Raw genomic sequence first — 21,448 nt, 5'->3', positions numbered from 1 at the left:
GGAATGCCCTTGAGAGTGAGCTTTTGGTGGAAACTGAGGGTGAGGCTCGGTGTTATGTTTGGGTCAGTAAGCCAGGGACAAAGCACCTCTGGACCCAGAGGCAGATGTGACCTGGAGCATGTAAGTCCCTTAGAAATATCCAGAAGCCTTAGGGAGGGCTTTGGAATGCTCCTGGCAGGGACCATGGGTTTGACTTAAACTTATCTGCATCTGGGTTACCCTGGCTAGACAGCAATGGCTGAGATAATGGCATCTCATGACGTCTGGAGGACCAAATGACTGGCCTTAAGTCAGAAAATTATTTCCATCTGCCCTACTAGGGGGTGGCCAATCCTGACGCATGAGAAAAACCTCTCTACCTGCCTCCCCTGAGCCCAGCTCTAGACACTGCAATTGATCTGGTGTATGTGCAAATTGGGAAAAGTGCCATTTCAGTGATAAATGAGAGAAGGTGGTGCCCTGCTCCTCCCACATATGGGAGAACCTGTCACACTCACTTTGTGGATACTTGAAAGTCATAGGAGCCCAGATCCCTTTCCTCTTATTTTATTTTAAAGGGGAGGGGAAAGCAATGTTTACATTTTCTAATTCCTGAATTCCATGGCAGAGGACCCAGAGGGCAGCTGGAGCTTTGAAAGCTACCAGATCAGTGGCAGAAAGTCTATCAGAGTCCAAGCCTGGTCTATGTTTAAGGAGTTCTGTTCGTCAGTCATCATGAGATCTGGCTGGGCCAAAGCATTAGGTTTATAATGGAGAGAAAGAAGTAAAATGCAGGAAAAAAAATCAAACCTCGTATCTATAAACAAAACCACTCAGAGAAGGCAGAGAATTAGTGTTGGCTGGAGATATTCCACTCTCTTAACCAGTGGGACTTTCTACTACTCCCCCCGCACTACCTAACCCACCAACAATGACTCCTTTCATTGTTCTCAGTTGTCATTTGTGATACAGACACAGAGCCCATGTGGGCTGAGAGTGGAGTAGGTAGGGCTGCACATCAGATTCTTCACCAGTGATGGTGGAAACACCAATGGTGGAAGCCTCCATACCTAAGGGACCAGATCCCAAATAATCTACTGAGTTTGTGGTAAATGCCAGGCACTCTCCTATATGCTTTAGATGTATTTATTTAATCCTCACAACACATCTAGAAGCTAATTAGTAGTGTTATTATCCCTAGTTTACATAGGAGGGAACTGAGAGGTACAGTACTTGCCCAGGTCACAGAGCTGGACGTCCATGATTTGAACCCAGACAGCCTGACCCCATTACGCATGCACTGAAACACTACACAACGCTGCCATGGTCAGCAGGGGGTCCAGCTATGGTAGATCTCCTGGCCGAATCATAAAGACCATGGTGTTAGTAAAGAATTCTGGATATTCCAAGAGCTGAGAATGGCCTCAGGGAGGTCATGTGCTCACCACTGTGGGGGCAGAGTGGATGTGAGAGACGAGGGAGAGACCTCAGCAGCCCCAGTGGGACCACATGGAAACCAAGAGCAGCCATTTTCTAAAGGAAACAGGAGTGTTAAGCAGATTGCAAATCCCGCTGATTTCTGGGGTAGCTGTCCACAGGCTCATGCATCTTATTCTGATTAGATGTGGGAAGTGAGAATTTCTTTGTCCCATGGTCAGCCTTTATAATCAAAATCATGTGTCTGCTTGTGGAGGGACAGAATTAAGGATGAGACATGCTTCAAGCCTGGCCCTGACGCTGTGTAGCGCTTCTCCTTTATGGATTCATTCTGTCAAGATCGTCAATGTGTAAACTCTTAGGCTATGGAATAGGAACAGCGGGCCTGGCATGAGTAAAGGGAAGCGTTTTTTCTTCTTTTTTTCCGGCATAACACAGTTGATGGATATTGCAGGGGATGGAAATGTAGACTCCCTCCATTAATACTCAGGTGGGTTTTGAATGAGGATCAGCTGTCTACTAGACACTAATGTCTTGGGTCCTTTGTCAAATGGTTAAGAGAAGTGCCCCCCTCGGCTGAGCAGCAAATAAAGACACATGTTTCTGTCACCCTTCTGCCTCTGGAGTTGGGGAAATGCCTTTGTTCCTGCAGTGTAGGCATCTTTATCACTGCCCTCTCCGAGGCTCTGGCTGTCTCAGAGGGCTGAGTTAGTGCTTTGGCAGCCAGTGTCAATGTAAGTAGAAGTCTGGTCAGTTGGTTTGGAGATTGGAAACCCAGGGCTGCTGCTGCCAGAACAGAGTGGGGAACACATTCAGGCAACTTTAGCTCATGGGAAGATGTAGCAATTGTCCTCATCAGCTGAATTTATGATTGGTTACAATAAATTTCCAACCAGTTTTTAATGGAAAACCGCTGGGTGAAGGAGGGATGTTGGCCTGCTTTGCTTCCAGTCAAATCATTTGAGGACTCTGAGGGACCAAGGTGTCAATGTTTTTCAAACCCGGTTCCATGTCCACTTACTTCATAGGACTCCTTTGAAGATGATCAGTTAATCCCCTGCATCATGGGATCCCACCTTGGAAGTCAACAGTGATGGTAGAGAACACCTGAGATATCCCAGGACAAGTTGCCTGAGCTTAGCTTCCATCTGGTAGCATCTACTATATTTTTCAGTTATACCACTTGGCTCACCTGGATGCAAGCAGAAGGGAGGGCTTGCCTGGTATTAAGAATCTTTATTCTTGGTCTGGCTTTCTGCCTCCCAGTGGGTGATTGACTGCCTGCTTCTAAGTGATGTTCCGCCTCCTTTCTGAACAAGCCTGGCTCCCCTGGCCAATCAATTGTAGAAAAGAACAAGTGAGCGGCGCAAGCCTTTATGGAAATGAGATGCAAACTGCAGTACACAAAGAGCAGTAATGGACCCAATGGATTCCTTCTACTGTAAAATAGAGACCCCAAAAGGTCATCGCAAGAGCCATTTCTAACATCAGTCTTTGACACAAATAACCTGACCCTGGAAATCACACATGCCTCATGTATCCACATTCATGTATTTATTCAGCAGACTTTAATCAAGCACCTACCAGGTGCCAGGTGTGATCCTAGGTGCTGGAGACAGGATGATGAATAAAAGGCCTTTTCCTTAAGGCACTTTCTTTTTTTTTTTTAACATCTTTATTGGAGTAAAATTGCTTTACAATGGTGTGTTAATTTCTGCTTTATAACAAAGTGAATCAGCTATACGTATACATATATCCCCATATCTCTTCCCTCTTGCGTCTCCCTTCCACCCTCCCTATCCCACCCGTCTAGGTGGAGGCAAAGCACCGAGCTGATCTCTCTGTGCTATGCGGCTGCTTCCCACTAGCTATCTATTTTACATTTGGTAGTGTATATATATGTCCGTGCCACTCTCTCACTTCGTCCCAGCTTACCCTTCCCCCTCCCCGTGTCCTCAAGTCCATTCTCTATGTCTGCATCTTTATTCCTGCCCTGCCCCTAGGTTCTTCAGAACCTTTTTGTTTTTTGTTTTTTTAGATTCCATATATATGTGTTAGCATACGGTATTCGTTTTTCTCTTTCTGAATTACTTCACTCTGTATGACAGTCTCTAGGTCCATCCACCTCACTCTAAATAACTCAATTTCGTTTTTTTTTATGGCTAAGTAGTATTCCATTGTATATATGTAAGGCACTTTCTTTAAGGTTGAGAGAGCTTATGGCCCAGTCTGGTATTTTCCAAAGTAGGTTTCATGGAATACTAATCCTAAAGGACATTCAGCAGAAGTAAACAAAACCTAGGACGTCATGATGGGATTAGTTTGGGGGATGTGGGAATTAACTATGTGCAAAGAATATTATAGACTTGGCAAAGCCCTACAATAAAGAAAGCTGCTATTAGCATTTACAAAGTTGTTTGGCCGCAGAACCTTTATTCACATAATACCTTATACCATCCAGTGGAACTTGTGCTCCATCATTTGGAAAACTCAGGTCTCTTGCCCATAATGAATAAAACATTGAAGAATATCTTCATCGTTATAGAGGATGGGGTAAGAAGGGAATTTGAAAATCTACAAAACATTAGCTTTTCTTCAGACTTCTGCTGAGAGATGGACGGGAAGTCTGATGTCCTAGTCCCTTCGCACTTGCTGAGATGTTGAAAGAACTGTGGAGGTGACCCCGACCACATTGCTGTAAGAAAAGTCCTCACCAGCATCGACCTGCATAGTTCACCAAGAAAACTCATTTCTTGTCTATAAGTTGTTTAAAGTAATGTGGTTGCCCTGGGATCACTGGTCAAACTGAGGTGTGGGTCTGATTAACGCACACCTATGATGATGTGGCTGTTCTGGGGAGTGATAAGAGCTGTGACTTGACTTCCCGACTACATTGTATCCTTGGTGACAGTCACACTCTCTCCTCTTCAAAAATAAGGAGAATATGGGACTTCCCCAGTGGCGCAGTGCTTGAGAATCCACCTGCCAATGCAGGGGACAGGGTTTGAGCCCTGGTCTGGGAAGATCCCACGTGCCACGGAGCAACTAAGCCCGTGTGCCACAACTACTGAGCCTGCACTCTAGAGCACACAAGCCGCAACTACTGAAGCGTGCGCGCCTAGAGCCCGTGCTCCGCAACGAAGAGTAGCCTCCGCTCACTGCAACTAGAGAAAGCCTGCGTGCAGCAACGAAGACCCAACGCAGCCAAAAATAAAAATAAAATAAATTAAAAAAAAAACAATAAGGAGAATATTTAGGCATCCTTCTAGTCCCTGGGGGCACTGAGTCCAAGGTCTGTTCATTACCAATTAACCTCTCCCTTCCCCCCTCTAACACACGCGGGTTTGTCTTCAGTGTTTTTTTATTTACCCCCCTGTCTGCCAGTTCTAGTATAGCTACCATGACCCTGATTTGCACAACCTGGAAGTGGTCTGGGCTGTTTACACTGGGGCTGTATCCCATAGAGACAGAATGTGAGTTTGAGCTGTTCATCAACCCCTTGTTTGCTGTTTCTGGGAACAGCTTTATTCCTGCCTTTCCTAAATATTGTTCTTGTTGTCACGCGACACGGCTTCTCCCTTGCCCCTAGCATTGCCTGCCTCCTCTCTCTGCCCAGACTTGCTTCAGAACAGTGGCAATGGATAAGGAATAAAACCAGCTGTTCCTTTTAAGGGCTTCCTGCCTAAGCAGACTTGAGTAACCATGTCCTTCTCAGCAAAGATTCAGCCCTTGCTTGCCATATTTATGGATTTCATTTTTTGATATAGACATCTTAGTATGGATATGTTCAAGTTTGAATACACATGTACACAGAAAAATAAAAGTGTAGATATGGTTATGTATATACTTATGTGTGTATATATATGGATATGTATAAACATAGGGTGTAGAGTATTATGGTTTAAAATATGGGCCAGGTTTGAATCTTGTCTCCGTCATTTATGGCTGGTTTTCTTGGCAAGTTACTTAACCTCTTTAATGTGGCTGTACCACCTCTTAGCCTGTACACTGAGGATAATAGTGGTTTTTTTTGTTTGTTTGTTTGTTTGTTTTTTGCGGTACGCGGGCCTCTCCCTGTTGTGGCCTCTCTCGTTGTGGAGCACAGGCTCCGGACGCGCAGGCCCAGCGGCCATGGCTCACGGGCCCAGCCGCTCCGCGGTATGTGGGATCTTCCCGGACCGGGGCACGAACCCATGTCCCCTGCATCGGCAGGCGGACTCTCAACCACTGTGCCACCAGGGAAGCCCCTGTAATAATAGTGTCTTTATATAGGCTTATTGCAGGTGTTAAATGAGATAACCTATTTATTTATTTATTTTTAAACTTTTATTGGGGTATAGTTGATTTATAATGTTGTGTTAGTTTCAAGTGTACAGCAAAGTGAATCTGTTATACATATACATATATCAACTCTTTTTTAGATTCTTTTCCCAAATAGGCCATTACAGAGTATTGAGTAGAGTTCCCTGTGCTATACAGTAGGTTCTTATTAGTTATCTATTTTATACATAGTAGTGTGTATGTGTCAGTCCCAATCTTCCAATTTATCCCTCCCCCTCTTTACCCCCAATAATCATAAGTTTATTTTCTACATCTATAAGTCTCTGACTGTTTTGTAGGTAAGTTCATTTGTAACCTTTTTTTTTTTTTTTTTTTAGATTCCACTTATAAGTGATCTCATATGATATGTCTTTCTCTGTCTGACTTGCTTCACCCAGTATGACAGTCTCTAGGTGGTCCAGTGGTTAAGACTCCACGCTTTCACTGCAGGGGCATAGGTTCGATCCCTGGTCGGGGAACTAAAATCCTGCATGCTGTGTGGCATGGCCAAAAAAAAAAAAGTAACCTATTTAAAATAGTATAATGCTTTGCAAAAAGGGAGCACTCAGGAAATTAAAGTCATCTTCTACTCCTCTCCTTTCTGCTATTTTTCCCACTAGCACACATTTCACAAGGAATTAAGAAGGAGAAATATTGGGTGTTCTATCATAGTAGGATGGAAGTTACATGGTCCTCTTGAGGCCCACTCCACCTTGGTCCACAGTCCTATCCTATTCATCTGTTACTCTGTGTCAGGGAAAAAATATTCCTAAAGATTCACCATATGTTTATTTCTTTGAGACTTGCTTTCTCCCCTTGCTTTTATCATGCATCTGCCTTCCAGCCTTAGGGTGAAATGCCTTCCACATGCTGTGCCTAAGTTTGTCCATGTTTGAAATATGGCTGGTGGTAGATTCTTGCAGGGGTTTGAGGGGTTGGTGTCTTTCAGAGTAGGTGATTCTGGGTCAATGATGTTGTCTCCCAAACACGAGATGTTGCTCACAACCATCTGTTGTGATTCAAGGGTAGAGCCAGCCAGGAATCCTCAAGCAAAAAGAAGTTCCCCTTCATCTTGTTCTAGCTTGCAGAACTGGAGAAGGCAATTCTAATGAGGGCTAGCCTGCATGAAGCTGCCGCCAGCTTAGGGCTTCGTGAACCATAGGACATGCCATTGTAAATGCATCACCCTCGCTCAAACTGACATCTGCTCTTGGCCATCTGCCTTTGGTAGAAGGAAAATCTTGCTTCTGCCTGGCATCAGTGAACCTGGATGTGAAGACAGTAACACTTACTCTGGAAGCTCTTGGCAAAGGGGCGGGTGTGATTGACCAAGACCCCCTTTTAGCCCTGACACACTCTGACTCAGATAGAAGGTTTTAAAAGTGTTGAGGATTGAGGAGCAGGTGGGATCGTTTGTAGAATTCTTAGGTCTGGGGAAATCCAGATTGGATTTTTAGGGTATAGCTTAAGTTTTATTGTTTTCAACTTAGACATTCTAATACTTGCTTGATATAATATTTGCTGAGTTCTATTGCCAAGTACATTTAGATGCATTATTAAATTATATTTTTAGTACCCAATGCTAATAAAAAAATAAAATCTATTTAGCTCATATTTCAGTGTTTGAAATAACCCAGAAGCAGCTGTCCTTCAAGGGTTTCCAGCACAGTTGTTGAGGATAATGGCAACTTGGGGGCTCTTCCAAGATGCTAGAGTTTGGGTTTTGTTCCCTTTGCCTATAGATGTAGAATTTCTATTTCTGGAAGACAAGCAGCAGGAGGTAAGGTATGTCCTTGTGAAAAAGGTGTCTGAAGAGGAGATATTAGAAAAAAGAGATCAGGAAATCTAGAAGCAAGGGGGAGGAACCCAGAATGCCATGATATAAGCAAGAACGGACTACTTAAAATTCCATGTATGTGTGGGCCTCTGGAGGAGACATTATTACTCACCCCCTTTGCTTCCTTAGCCATCTGTATTTTAGCTACACGTGATGGTTTTTAAAAAAATTTTATTGGAGTATAGTTGATTTACAATGTTGTGTTAGTTTCAGGTGTATAGCAAAGGGAATCATATATATATAAATATAAAATCTACATTCTTTTTCAGATTCTTTTCCCATATAGGTTATTACAGAATGTTGAGTAGAGTTCCCTGTGCTATACAGTAGGTCCTTGTTAGTTATCTATTTTATACATAGTAGTGTGTATATGTTAATCCCAATCTCCTAATTTATCACTTCCCCCTACGTTTCCCCTTTGGTAACCATAAGTTTGATTTTGAGATCTGTTTCTGTTTTGTAAAAAAGTTCATTTGTATCATTTTTATTAGATTCCACATATAAGTGGTATCGTATGATATTTGTCTTTGTCTGACTTACTTCACTTATTATGATAATCTCTAGGTCCATCCATGTTGCTGCAAATGGCATTACTTCATTCCTTTTTATGGATGAGTAGTATTCCATTGTATATATGTACCACATCTTCTTTATCCATTGATGGTTTTTTATTCTGCAGAGAATAATGGTAGTATCTCAACCAACACGCAATTTTTCTTCGAAAGCGCTTTATGCTCATTGCCTCTTTAACTGCAGTGACATTAACAACCCTATCAATCTACATCCATTCTCTTGAGGTTTGGGGGAAATGCCACAGCAAGGTGTCTTGTCTATGATTGTCCAGCAGCATACAAGAGGGACAGATTTGGTATTAAAATTTGGGTGGTCTGATTACCAAGTGTGTTCATTTCACCAATGCTGAATTCTTAATATGTATGTAAAGTCAAAGTTGTGAACTCTCTAGAATCAAAATACTGTGTTGGAAATAATAAGACTTTGGGCCCAGAAAGAGCTGGCTTCTAATCTTTCTTCTTTCACCTGAAAGCTGTGCCACCTGGGACAATTTATTTACCCTCTCTGTTCCTCGGTTTCCTCATCTGTTAAATGAAAGAAATGATACTTCCTTTGAAGGGTGGCTCTGAGGATTCAGTGAGGTAGTATGTTTGAAAGGTTCAGCTCCATTTCCGTGGTGACTGGGACCCAGGGAGAGAGGAGAATGAACCAGGAGTGACAGTGTGGGGTAGAGTGAAGAGGGGAAGGAAGTGAAAAACTGATTTTTGCTTCCCTACCCCTCCCCAATGTACTAGTGTCAACAAACTAGATTTCTAGGGGATCCATTGTAAGTTTTGTCACTGCTGATACCCAAAAGGGGGTGATGGAGGTGTTGACTTTCCAGCTATCGTTACCTCGTTAACAAGAGGAGCTATGAGCAGGGAAAGACCAAGGTCACTGAAGTTGGGAATCCAGCCAGGCTGGGACTGAGGGTCATGGTGATGGGATGGTTCTCAAAAGCTCAGGAGGAGATATTGAGTCACCAAGGGCCCCAGTAACCGTTCCACCACCGCTGACTCACAGCATTTCTGTCTGGGATTTGCCTGGCATCTGTCATTGGCCGCACGGAGTGGGTGGTCAGACCTTCAGGTGGTTAGGAATGTTGTGTGTTAGAAATCAATTCAGGGAGTTGAGATAGCACGAGAGGAGGTGGGGGAATGAGTGGGGATGAGAGTGGAGCCCAAGCTGCCTAGCTGCAGGACTCTCTGATTCCTACATCTTTTTTCTCCCTTTGGTCTTAGATGGTTTATAACATGCAGGCCAGTAAAACACTCAGTAGAAATTTTCATTAAATGTGGTTAGAGGGGAGGGCTGTGGGGTTTTTGGTGGATGCAAAGGCAGACCCTAACATTACAGAGGAGCGGGCTCGTGATGAAAACGCCTTTCTTTGCCACCTGCTGGGGTGGCCTGTGGTTTGACAACTGACATTTCCACCGTATATGGAACAGTCTGACTCATGTTTTCATCAAGAATTCTCTGACCTTTTTCAGATTTACCTTAACAACTATCATGTCAACATATTTCCTTAAAACCTAGTGTTGAAAGCGTGCCACTTGGAGATGATGCTAAGGAGACACAATTGCTCCCTCTGCCATTCTGTGAAGTTAAACCCCTGCTGTTTGAGGGATTAAGTGTTCTCCATCTTGTCAGCAGTAGAAATACTCAGTGTTGGAGAGCCTTAAAGCAAGCTGCCTGGCTGATGAGGGGCTGTGAAAATAACGCTGACGGCCATGATGACAGCCAACTCTCTCTCACTCGTTTGTTCATTTGTTCACCACATCTATGAAAGCCAAACCTGTGCCAATCGGTCAGCATCGTTTTCATTGCCTTGGTATTTGCATGGATAAAACAGGACTGAGCGGTTAAGCGTCTTATGTTTTCCAACGTGAATTCAGGAAAAACCAGAGCTGGACCAATATAACTCAACTCTTTTGCGGGCCTCTCGCTGCTGTGGCCTCTCCCGCTGCGGAGCGCAGGCTCCGGACACGCAGGCCCAGCGGCCACGGCTTACGGGCCCAGCCGCTCCGCGGCATGTGGGATCCTCCCGGACCGGGGCACAAACCCGCCTCCCCTGCATCGGCAGGCGGACTCTCAACCACTGCGCCACCAGGGAAGCCCCAACTTTTCACTCTGAATAGGAGATACCAGGATGGCTGCCCCAAGCGTGGCAGCCGAGGAAGGGCTTGGGCAAAGCCTATGATACCAAAGTACTCTGCATCTCCTTTTTTATTTGTTTACCCTGATTTTAAAAAGAGGGGAGAGAAGCAGCTGCACATATAGGATAATGGTGCAGCAGTTTAAAATCACTTTTGAAGATGACTCAAGGTCAAGAGAAAATGTGATTAAAGTAAAGAAGAAGAGCAGTTTCTTTTCTTTTAAAAAAAATTTATTTATTTATTTGGCTGCACCGGGTCTTAATTGCAGCACGTGGGATCTTCGTTGCCACGTGTGGGATCTTTAGTTGGGACATGTGGAATCTAGTTCCCTGTGCAGGGGTTGAACCCGGGCTCTCTGAATTGGGAATGTGGAGTCTTAACCGCTGGACCACCAGGGAAGTCCCGAAGCAGCACAGTTTCTTTTCTTTTCTTTTCTTTTTTTTTTTTTATCATCTTCATTGGAGTATAATTGCTTTACAATATTGTGTTAGTTGCTGCTGTATGACAAAGTGAATCAGCTATACGTATACATATATCCCCATATCCCCTCCCTCTTGCGTCTCCCTCCCACCCTCCCTATCCCAACCCTCTAGGTGGTCACAAAGCACCGAGCTGATAAAAAAATAATAATAATAATAGGTTACCAGCTTTGAGAGGTAAGAAGATAATCTACACATCTAGCATTTTCTACATGTGGATATGTATGTCCACTGAAGGAAAACAACTGAAAGATAGACAATATAATATTAAGGTTATTTCTGAATACTTCTTACTCCTTTATGTATGATCTTATTGTTTGAAGCTTTCGCAAGGAATCTTTTACATTAAAATATGGAGTGTTTTATATAGAAAAAAATAAATATTTTGTCCAGCGGAAGAGTTAGAGATGAGTGAATGCATATGGTGCCTGGAACTTTGTAAGTTCAATTTTGCTATGTGATTATGGGCATGTGCTTGACCTTTTGGTGCCTTGGTTGATCCTAAAGTGGTGCTCTATGAGTTCTTGGTGCTCAATTTGCGCTTATTTCCTGGGAAGCACTGACAGGATAAGACTCATCTGCAGCTTAATAACTCTTTGTTCTCAAACATGGAAGGCAAAGTAACAGTTGCTCAACTACAGCAGCCCCTGAAACTAGAGGTTGTCCTGGCCTGTTTCCAGGCTAAGGAAGCAGCAGGCTGTTCACCCCCTCCCTAAACCTGGAATTCTGTGGGCCTCCCTTCCCACTCAGAATTCCCTAAAAAACGTCTGTGGCATTTCTCTTTGCTTCTTCCCTACTTAGCTCTTTTCGTCACTGGTAAAGTGAAGAGGTTAGAGTAGCTTATTTTAGATTTACAAGAAAATGTATTACCTACCTCACTGGGTCATCTTGAAAATTAAATTGCATAAACAATATAAAAGCCCTTTAGCTAAACAAATGCTAACCTGATTTAGCATGCATATAGGAAAACATTCAGTAGCTTCTCCTGCTGTTGGTATTTTTTTAAATCCTAGTTTCTGGAACTGACCTTTAGCATCATATTGAAATCCCCTGAAATTTGTACAGCTGAAGCCAAATGACCAATGTGCCCTTTGTCCATTTAATTCTGATAAATGGAGAAGGAAAAGTCCAGGAGATCACTTTTGTCTGCTTATTGTATTTTCAAACCTCTTCAGCTGATCAACTTTAAATATTTCTCATAGGATATTTCACTTACCTGTTTGTTTCTTACATGTATGTTTTTATTTGTTTTTTTGTTTGTTTGTTTGTTTGTTTTGCGGTACGCGGGCCTCTCACTGCTGTGGCCTCTCCCGTTGCGGAGCACAGGCTCCGGACGTGCAGGCTCAGCGACCACGGCTCACGGGCCCAGCCGCTTCGCGACGTGTGGGCTCTTCCCGGACCGGGGCACGAACCCGTGTCCCCTGCCTTGGCAGGTTAGTTGGGACATGTGGAATCTAGTTCCCTGTGCAGGGGTTGAACCCGGGCTCTCTGAATTGGGAATGTGGAGTCTTAACCGCTGGACCACCAGGGAAGTCCCGAAGCAGCACAGTTTCTTTTCTTTTCTTTTCTTTTTTTTTTTTTATCATCTTCATTGGAGTATAATTGCTTTACAATATTGTGTTAGTTGCTGCTGTATGACAAAGTGAATCAGCTATACGTATACATATATCCCCATATCCCCTCCCTCTTGCGTCTCCCTCCCACCCTCCCTATCCCAACCCTCTAGGTGGTCACAAAGCACCGAGCTGATAAAAAAATAATAATAATAATAGGTTACCAGCTTTGAGAGGTAAGAAGATAATCTACACATCTAGCATTTTCTACATGTGGATATGTATGTCCACTGAAGGAAAACAACTGAAAGATAGACAATATAATATTAAGGTTATTTCTGAATACTTCTTACTCCTTTATGTATGATCTTATTGTTTGAAGCTTTCGCAAGGAATCTTTTACATTAAAATATGGAGTGTTTTATATAGAAAAAAATAAATATTTTGTCCAGCGGAAGAGTTAGAGATGAGTGAATGCATATGGTGCCTGGAACTTTGTAAGTTCAATTTTGCTATGTGATTATGGGCATGTGCTTGACCTTTTGGTGCCTTGGTTGATCCTAAAGTGGTGCTCTATGAGTTCTTGGTGCTCAATTTGCGCTTATTTCCTGGGAAGCACTGACAGGATAAGACTCATCTGCAGCTTAATAACTCTTTGTTCTCAAACATGGAAGGCAAAGTAACAGTTGCTCAACTACAGCAGCCCCTGAAACTAGAGGTTGTCCTGGCCTGTTTCCAGGCTAAGGAAGCAGCAGGCTGTTCACCCCCTCCCTAAACCTGGAATTCTGTGGGCCTCCCTTCCCACTCAGAATTCCCTAAAAAACGTCTGTGGCATTTCTCTTTGCTTCTTCCCTACTTAGCTCTTTTCGTCACTGGTAAAGTGAAGAGGTTAGAGTAGCTTATTTTAGATTTACAAGAAAATGTATTACCTACCTCACTGGGTCATCTTGAAAATTAAATTGCATAAACAATATAAAAGCCCTTTAGCTAAACAAATGCTAACCTGATTTAGCATGCATATAGGAAAACATTCAGTAGCTTCTCCTGCTGTTGGTATTTTTTTAAATCCTAGTTTCTGGAACTGACCTTTAGCATCATATTGAAATCCCCTGAAATTTGTACAGCTGAAGCCAAATGACCAATGTGCCCTTTGTCCATTTAATTCTGATAAATGGAGAAGGAAAAGTCCAGGAGATCACTTTTGTCTGCTTATTGTATTTTCAAACCTCTTCAGCTGATCAACTTTAAATATTTCTCATAGGATATTTCACTTACCTGTTTGTTTCTTACATGTATGTTTTTATTTGTTTTTTTGTTTGTTTGTTTGTTTGTTTTGCGGTACGCGGGCCTCTCACTGCTGTGGCCTCTCCCGTTGCGGAGCACAGGCTCCGGACGTGCAGGCTCAGCGACCACGGCTCACGGGCCCAGCCGCTTCGCGACGTGTGGGCTCTTCCCGGACCGGGGCACGAACCCGTGTCCCCTGCCTTGGCAGGCGGACTCCCAACCACTACGCCACCAGGGAAGCCCACATGTATGTTTTGGGGGCACTTTCCTGTCTCTGTTCCAGCGAGGGGAGAAGGAAGGGTGATGGATTTACCAGACCAGAGGAGCCGAGTCAACAAAAGCATTAAAATGGTCCCCTCCTCCATCACTTCCGTATTCCTGAGAAGTGGTCTTATCTTGGCAAATAGATTTTTATTTGTGATTTTACTTAAACCCCCTTAACCCTGCGAGTCCTGTAGATTTGGTGCTGATGTCCCTGCATGACCATCCACTTGTTCTCATAGCATCCTACATGTACTCATCACAATGAGTGATCGTGTGTTTGTGGGATCCTTTATCCAACGTCTACTCTACAAAACTGTGAGTTCCATGGGGCCGGTAACGGTGTCTGTTCTCTCCATTGTATCCCAGTACCCAGCCTCCTACCTGGGATGTAGCAGACACTCAATAAATACTTGTGGGATGAAACAATGAATTCATCAGTTCACCCGCACCCTTAGCACTGTGCTCAGTGGGAAAGCTGAGGACCAGAGTGGTTAAATGACTGGCTGTGGGTTAACCTTTCTTTTGAGAAGACACAGTTTGTTAATTCCCTGTGGATACTGTAACATATTACCACAGACTTAGTGACTTAAAACAGCGCAAGTGTATTTTCGTACCATTCTGGAGCTCAGGGGTCTGAAATGAGGCTTAGGAAGCCAAAATCTAGGTGATGGCAGGCCTATGTTCCTTCAGGATGCTCTAAGGGAGAATCTGTTTCCTTGCCTCATTCAGCTTCTAGAGGCTGCCTGCATTCTTTGGATTGTGGTCCCTTCTTCCATCTTGAAAACACATCACTCCTGTCTGTCCAGTGCTTCTGTCCTCACACCCCTGTTTCTGACTCAGACCCTCCTGCCTCCCTCTTATAAGGATCCTTGGGATTACATTGGTCCCACCTGGACAAGCCAGCATTCTCTACCCATTTCAAGAACCTTAAATTAGTCACATCTGCAAAATTCCTTTTGTCCTGTAAGGTAACATTTTCATGGGTCCTGGAGGTTAGGATATGGACATCTTTGAGGCTACCACACAGAGTCCTTGGAAAGGAGCCAGCTGGCTGACTTGGCAGACAGCACAGAAATGGGTTTCCCTGGGATCATTCCCTTTGGCTAAGATGATACAACACTCTGGACCTTACCTATAAAATTATTGTAACGCGTTAGGAAGGGCAGAGGTGGGCTTGCTCATTGAAATAAAGAGAAATGCCATTGAAGGCATTTTAGGGAATTAATTTTCCAGGTAAAGGGAGGCCCGCAGTATTCCATGGCTGGGCCAGATGTAGACTAACCAGCTGCTTAGGGAAAACAGGCTTTGCCCTCTACTGGAGTAGAGCAGACCTTACTTGGCCTCCCATATTTTATTACAAGCTGCAAACAATGTTTATTCTCTGTCAGTGTCCCCCAAGAGTCATTAGTACTTGTAAATTCTTAGAAAACCTAGAAGGATGGAGTGCTTGCCCTCGGTGGGCAGGGGGAGGGGTAAGACATGAGCCACACCCTGCAGGCATATTAGATGTTCAGAGAGTAGAGAAATCATACAGCAGGACAAGGCAGGGGCTGGCACCAAGGAACTGAGACCCAAGTTGGGTAACCTGGACCAACTGTTCTAGACCCTTCACCATGGGAGGGAAAGTGCCCCGGTTCTGATATCAGCAAATTATGGGGCAGAGCCAGCTCTCCTGGCTCAGCTCTGAGCTGGACCACTGGACGGAAATGTTTGACTGTTGAAGGGAGGGTAGCTCTAGAGTGGAGGCTGGCTCTTTCAACAAGTATTTATCCAGCACCTCTTGCATTCCAGGCCCTTCCCTAGCTGCGGTGAACAAGTTAGGTGTTGTTCCTACCAGCTTATGGTCACGTAAGGGAGACAGACGATATGCAAGTAAATGGAAACAGAAAGGGATTATAAATTGTGGTAAAGGCGATGAAAGGAAACAACTGGGATGCCGTGATAGAGAATACTATGGAAGGAGGGGCAGAGGCACAAACTTCAGATGAGAAAGTCAGTGAGGACCGTTCTGAACACGTGTCATTTACACTAAGGCCCAACGTTTTGACAGAGGCAGTGGGGAAAGCAAATGTGAAGGCCCTGGGATGAGCAAGACCTTGATGGTTTTGAGAAATATAAGGTGGGAAATAGTGCCAAGGAAAGGTTGCAGGGCTCAGGACAGAGCAGCTCTCAAAGGCCTTGGGGGCCATAGCAGAGCATTTAGGGTTTGCTCCAAATGCAGTGGGGAAACAACCTAAGCAGTTAATTAATTAATTAATTTTTTATTTATTTGGTTGCACCAGGTCTTAGTTTTGTCAGGCAGGCTCCTTAGTTGCAACTCACGGGCTCCTTGGTTGTGGCATGTGAACTCTTAGTTGCAGCATGCATGTGGGATCTAATTCCCCGACCAGGGATTGAACCCAGGCCCCCTGCATTGGGAGTGTGGAGTCTTCTTAACCACTGTGCCAGCAGGAAAGTCCCAACATGAGCATATTATGTAAGGAGTTGATATGTGGTACATTCAAAAACTTAGATCCTTGAGAAATATGGATGTCAATAGTGTTTTTCTTCTTAAGTTACTAGTTATCGAATGTTCATTATATACTGGGCACTGTGTTAAGCTCTTTATACACATAATCTTATCTAGTCCTTTCAGCTGGCTTCTGAGTTAGATAAAATGTACTCATTTCATTGGATGATAAACTGAGACTGAGTGAGTAAAGTAACTTAGCCAAGGTCATATACCCAGTAAGTAGCAAAGGTGGGATTCCAAACCCAGGTCTGTCTGACTCCAATGCTTAAGCCTTTAAACACTTTTTTTCCTCTCACTAGTTTTTTAATATTAAAAAAATATAAAAATAACAAAATTTTCTACATTAGCCATTTTAAGTATACAGTTCAGTGGCACAATATTTGTCCTTCTGTGTCTGGCTTCTTTTACTTAGCATGTTTGCAAGGTTCATCCATATTGTAATTTGTATCAGCATCTCGTTCTTTTTCACGGCTGAATAATATTCCACATTCAGAATAATATTTTATGCATATACCATGTTTTGCTTATTCACTCATATCTTGATGGACATTTGGGTTGTTTCTACCTTTTGGCTGCTGTGAATAATGCTGCAGTGAGCACTGGTATATAAGTATCTGTTTGAGTTTCTGTTTTTGATTTTTGGGGTATATGCCTGGGAGTAGAATTGCTGGGTCATAAAATAATTCAATATTTAGCTTTTGAAGGAACTGCCAAACTGGTTTCTACAGAAGCTGCATCATTTTACATTCCCCTGAGCAATATACAAGGGCTCCAGTTTCTCTACATCTTTGTCAATGCTTGTTATTTTCCTTTTTTTTTTTTTTTTTTTTTGGATTATAGCCATCCTAGTACGTGTAAGGTGTTATATTGTTGTGGCTTTGATTTTCAATTCCCTAATGACTTGTGATGCTGAGCATCTTTTCATGTATTTATTGGCCATTTGTATATCTTCTTTGGAGAAGTGTCAGTTCATGTCATTTGCCCTTTTAAAAATTGGGTTGTTTGTCTTTTTGTGGTTGAGTTGTAGGGGTCATTTACATATTCTGGATATTAAATCCTTCTTAGACATATGATTTGCAAAATTTCCCCCCACTTTGTAGGTTGTCCTTTCACTTTCCTTTGTTGCACAAAAGTTTTTAATTTTGATGAATCCAATTTGTCTGTTTTTCTTTTGTCGTTTTTGGTGTCACATCTAAGAATCCAAGATCATAACAAATCTAAGATCATGAAGATTTACTCCTATGTTTTCTTCTACTTTCTTTTACTCTTAACCATTAAGTTCTCTTCTAGATTTTTTAAAAAATAAATTTATTTATTTGCTTTTGGCTGCATTGGATCTGTTGCTCGGTGCAGGCTTTCTCTAGTTGCTGTGAGTGGGGGCTACTCTTCGTTGCGGTGCATGGGCTTCTCATTGCAGTGGCTTCTCTTGTTGTGGAGCACGGGCTCTAGGTGCACGCGCTTCAGTAGTTGTGGCATGTGGGCTCAGTAGTTCTGGCTCTCAGGCTCTAGAGCGCAGGCTCAGTAGTTGTGGCGCACGGGCTTAGTCGCTCTACGGCATGTGGGATCTTCCCGGACCAGGGCTCAAACCCGTGTCCCCTGCTTTGGCAGACAGATTCTTAACCAGTGCACCACCAGGGAAGTCCTTTCTTCTAGATTTTAGAAGTTATTCACTTCATCCAGCCAAGTTAGAAACATGAGAAGCTCAGCTAAGTAAGTCCTGGTGTCTGTCCTGGAGGGGCTCACAGAATAGAACGGGAAACAAAATCTCAGTAGTGACAATATCATGGTGGTCTATGCTGGTTGTTCCCAAATGCCAGTGTGAGGATCTTTGCTGCCCCACCAGTGTTTGTAGAAAAGAAAAGAGGAATGTTTTTCATAAAACTACATGTATTCAATCTAAGGAACTGTCCCTTATTATGCAAGTGGTTCCTTTCTATGATGCTAGAATGTTCTTATGACAGAAGGCTGAGAGAAGATGGTGAGAGTTTCTTTAAATTGGTCTACTTGGAAATTGAGAATGAACAATTCTGTGTCAGACTTCCAAATTTAGGGGAGGAAAACAGAAAACTAAACTTTGAAATTCAAGTGGTTAGAAGCCACCGCAGATATTAGAGTTGGTTTATATGGACCTACAAGGCGTGTTGGGGATCCCTCCCTGGGGTTTTTAGGGAAGGCTGGTTCACTTTCTTCCTCAAATATCTGACCTATTTCTACTTCAGTCGTCATCTTTGTGCAAAATTTTTAGGAATAGAGAGTTGCGGCAGAAAGAAGAGCAAATCAAAGCTACGTCTGTTTCTTAGCCTGGATTCCTCTGGGCAGCCTCCGACTGATTCCTTTTACAGTTTTTGCCAAATGATTTTTCTTTTTCATTGCCTAATGTATATTTTTAAAAAGACAGACAGAAAGAAATTCCACCCAGAAAGGAACACTTTTTTTCTCATGGGAAAGAATGCTCAGTTGTTTTTAGGGACGGAATTAAGTTCTGCCAATGAGTTCACTCTTGTAAAACATTGAAATTCTCCCAAACATACTAATTAAGATGGCTTTTGTCTTTTCTGTTGGTTTTAGCTTTGAAGATACCATAAAAATGGCATGTTGCAAAATCGAGGAGCCAGGTTTGGAGGAAATGATGTGGTTCCTAACTTGGCATTCAGCCTTGCACTTGATAGACCTAGTCTAGAGAGTGGTCACCAAACTTTTCTGATGGCCCAAGTGCCTGGGCTGTACTGTACAGTTGTGCAGTTTAATGGTTCCTTCTGGAATTGCGCAGTGCACAACGTGTGTAGCTGTAAGCCTTGGCCTGATGTACCCCGGCAAAAACAGAAATGAGCACAAACACTCAGGAAATGTATGCTTGTTTATAAGTTATCTATGTGTATGTGTGTCAATGCACTTAGATTATATATGGATAAACATGATTTCTTTTTTTGATTAAAAAATAAAAATGAATAGCAGTTTTAACAAATTTCATCTGTGCCCCAGTGGATGGTTTTGAACATCCTTCAGGCAGGGTGACACGTTTGTAGGGCAAGGTTGCTTCTTGGCAGTAAGGTACTTATGGGTCTTACCTGTTCCTGCCAGGCCCTCCATCTCACCTTCTGGTTTCTGTTTCAGAGTACACAGTCATTAATGAAGGCTGCCCCGGAGCTGAGTGGAACATCATGTGTCGGGAGTGTTGTGAATACGATCAGGTTAAATGTGCCTGCCCTGGAAAGAAAGAAGTGGTGGGTTATACCATCCCTTGCTGCAGGAACGAGGAGAATGAATGTGACTCCTGCCTGATTCACCCAGGTGAGTGTGCAATGGGAGACCTCAGGTTGCCTTCATGTTTTCTGAGGTCAGTAATAGGAGCATGCTGAACACTTGAATTCTGACAGGTAGACATCAGGAGGCTGTGATGCCATGATGATTAAAAGTGGCATAATTCAACCCACTCTAACTACAGGCAAAGGAATTGGAGGAGTTAGTACCCTTTTCAGTGTGACGCTTATAAAGCTGTAGATTTATATACTTAGTCATTCATTTAACAAATAGACTGAGCAGCTCCTTTATACCATGACAGGTAGTGGGAATACAGTGATTTTTAAAAAGACACATTCCTGGCATTTCCAGAGCTTACAGCTTAGTGGGCGAGTTGGAGGAGTAAACAGGTGGCTGTAATGCAGCCTGGCAGGTGCTGTGACAGAGAAGCATGGGTACCATGGGAGCCTGGATGCGGATGTGGGTGGATGACTTATTAGAGGAGGTGATATGTGTGCTGAAGATGGAAGCAGCAAACTGAAAAGCATGAAGGGGAGCCAGTCGAGAGGTCAGGCCATAGAGAATAGCATGTGATAAGCCCCTGTGGCAAGAGAGAGCATGGAGTTTAGAGAAAGTATGGAGAAAGGATTGGGAGAAGGCCACGCTTGGAGGCAGGGGAGGAATAATGGAGACCTTGATGAACAGAAGCCCTGTGGATGGAGAGAGGTGGAGGGATTTGAGAGAGATTAGAGAGTGGAGTTGATGACAATTTGGGAGTGGTAGGATGGGGAAGTGAAGGGAAGAGCAGAAGTCGAGGATGATGCTCTGGCCCTGAGTTGGACATTTGCGAGGTGGTCGCAGTAATATGAGAGCATCCTAGAGTGAGATGGGACCTTCCCAGGTCATGGTGCCTATTCCTTTGCCTTTACATCAGGCTGGACCTGCCTTCTCCCAAACCCCCAATTCCCTGGCCCCCACCATAGAGGGGGCAGTGATTACCCTTCTTTACTGAAGGGCCTGTCTGCCTGGAGCAGTGTGGGCACTGAGCTTCACTCTTAAGGTATTTCCAGCGTGATTAGTGACTCACTGAATGTTTTCTTGGTGCTTTCATACCTGCTGCCTTGTAAATCTGACTTTTTCCAGGGGAATCTGACCTTTTCTCTTCCACGCCTGATCAAAAGGAGGAGGCAGAGAATTTCAAATACACTTTCCTCAGACTGAAGACTAAAAAGATATCAAAAATGTGCCTTGAGAACTTCTCTCATTTCTTCCTGTCCCCTTATTTTACAAACACAGAGAATGATGCTCATTATGACCAGGAACTTTCTTTTTTGTTTTGCGGTACGTGGGCCTCTCACTGTTGTGGCCTCTCCCGTTGAGGAGCACAGGCTCCGGACGCGCAGGCCCAGCGGCCATGGCTCACGGGCCCAGCCGCTCCGCGGCACGTGGGATCTTCCTGGCCCGGGGCACGAACCCGCGTCCCCTGCATTGGCAGGCGGACTGTCAACCACTGCGCCACCAGGGAAGCCCTCAGGAACGTTCTTTTGAGGAAAGCTATAGAAGAGGAGAGAAAACAGGGCTTAAGTATACAGGTGTTACATCTAAACCGTCTTCCTTCTTGGAAAAGAGTAATGCTGAGCTTTAAAATAGAAGTGACCCCAGGGCTTCCCTGGTGGCGCAGTGGTTGAGAGTCCGCCTGCCGATGCAGGGGACGCGGGTTCGTGCCCCGGGCCGGGAAGATCCCACGTGCCACGGAGCGGCTGGGCCCGTGAGCCATGGCCGCTGAGCCTGCGCGTCCGGAGCCTGTGCTCCTCAACGGGAGAGGCCACAACAGT

At 43.9% G+C, this 21,448-nt stretch overlaps 1 protein-coding gene across 2 annotated transcripts in view; it reads left to right on the top strand.

Moving 5' to 3' along the window:
* Window positions 1-21,448, top strand: part of PAMR1 (peptidase domain containing associated with muscle regeneration 1) — a 72,484-nt gene that overhangs the window by 4,326 nt on the left and 46,710 nt on the right. For both annotated transcript variants that reach the window (XM_007446325.1, XM_007446326.1), the window contains exon 2: window positions 19,488-19,664. In XM_007446325.1, coding sequence (XP_007446387.1) covers window positions 19,488-19,664 — 177 coding nt within the window. The remainder of the gene's footprint in view (window positions 1-19,487; window positions 19,665-21,448) is intronic.

Source organism: Lipotes vexillifer, unplaced genomic scaffold, assembly GCF_000442215.2.
Source record: "Lipotes vexillifer unplaced genomic scaffold, Lipotes_vexillifer_v1.1 scaffold1993, whole genome shotgun sequence".
In the NCBI taxonomy this organism is placed as follows: domain Eukaryota; kingdom Metazoa; phylum Chordata; class Mammalia; order Artiodactyla; family Lipotidae; genus Lipotes; species Lipotes vexillifer.
Note: the sequence above shows the minus strand (reverse complement) of the source record. Positions and strands in the feature narration are given on the sequence as shown.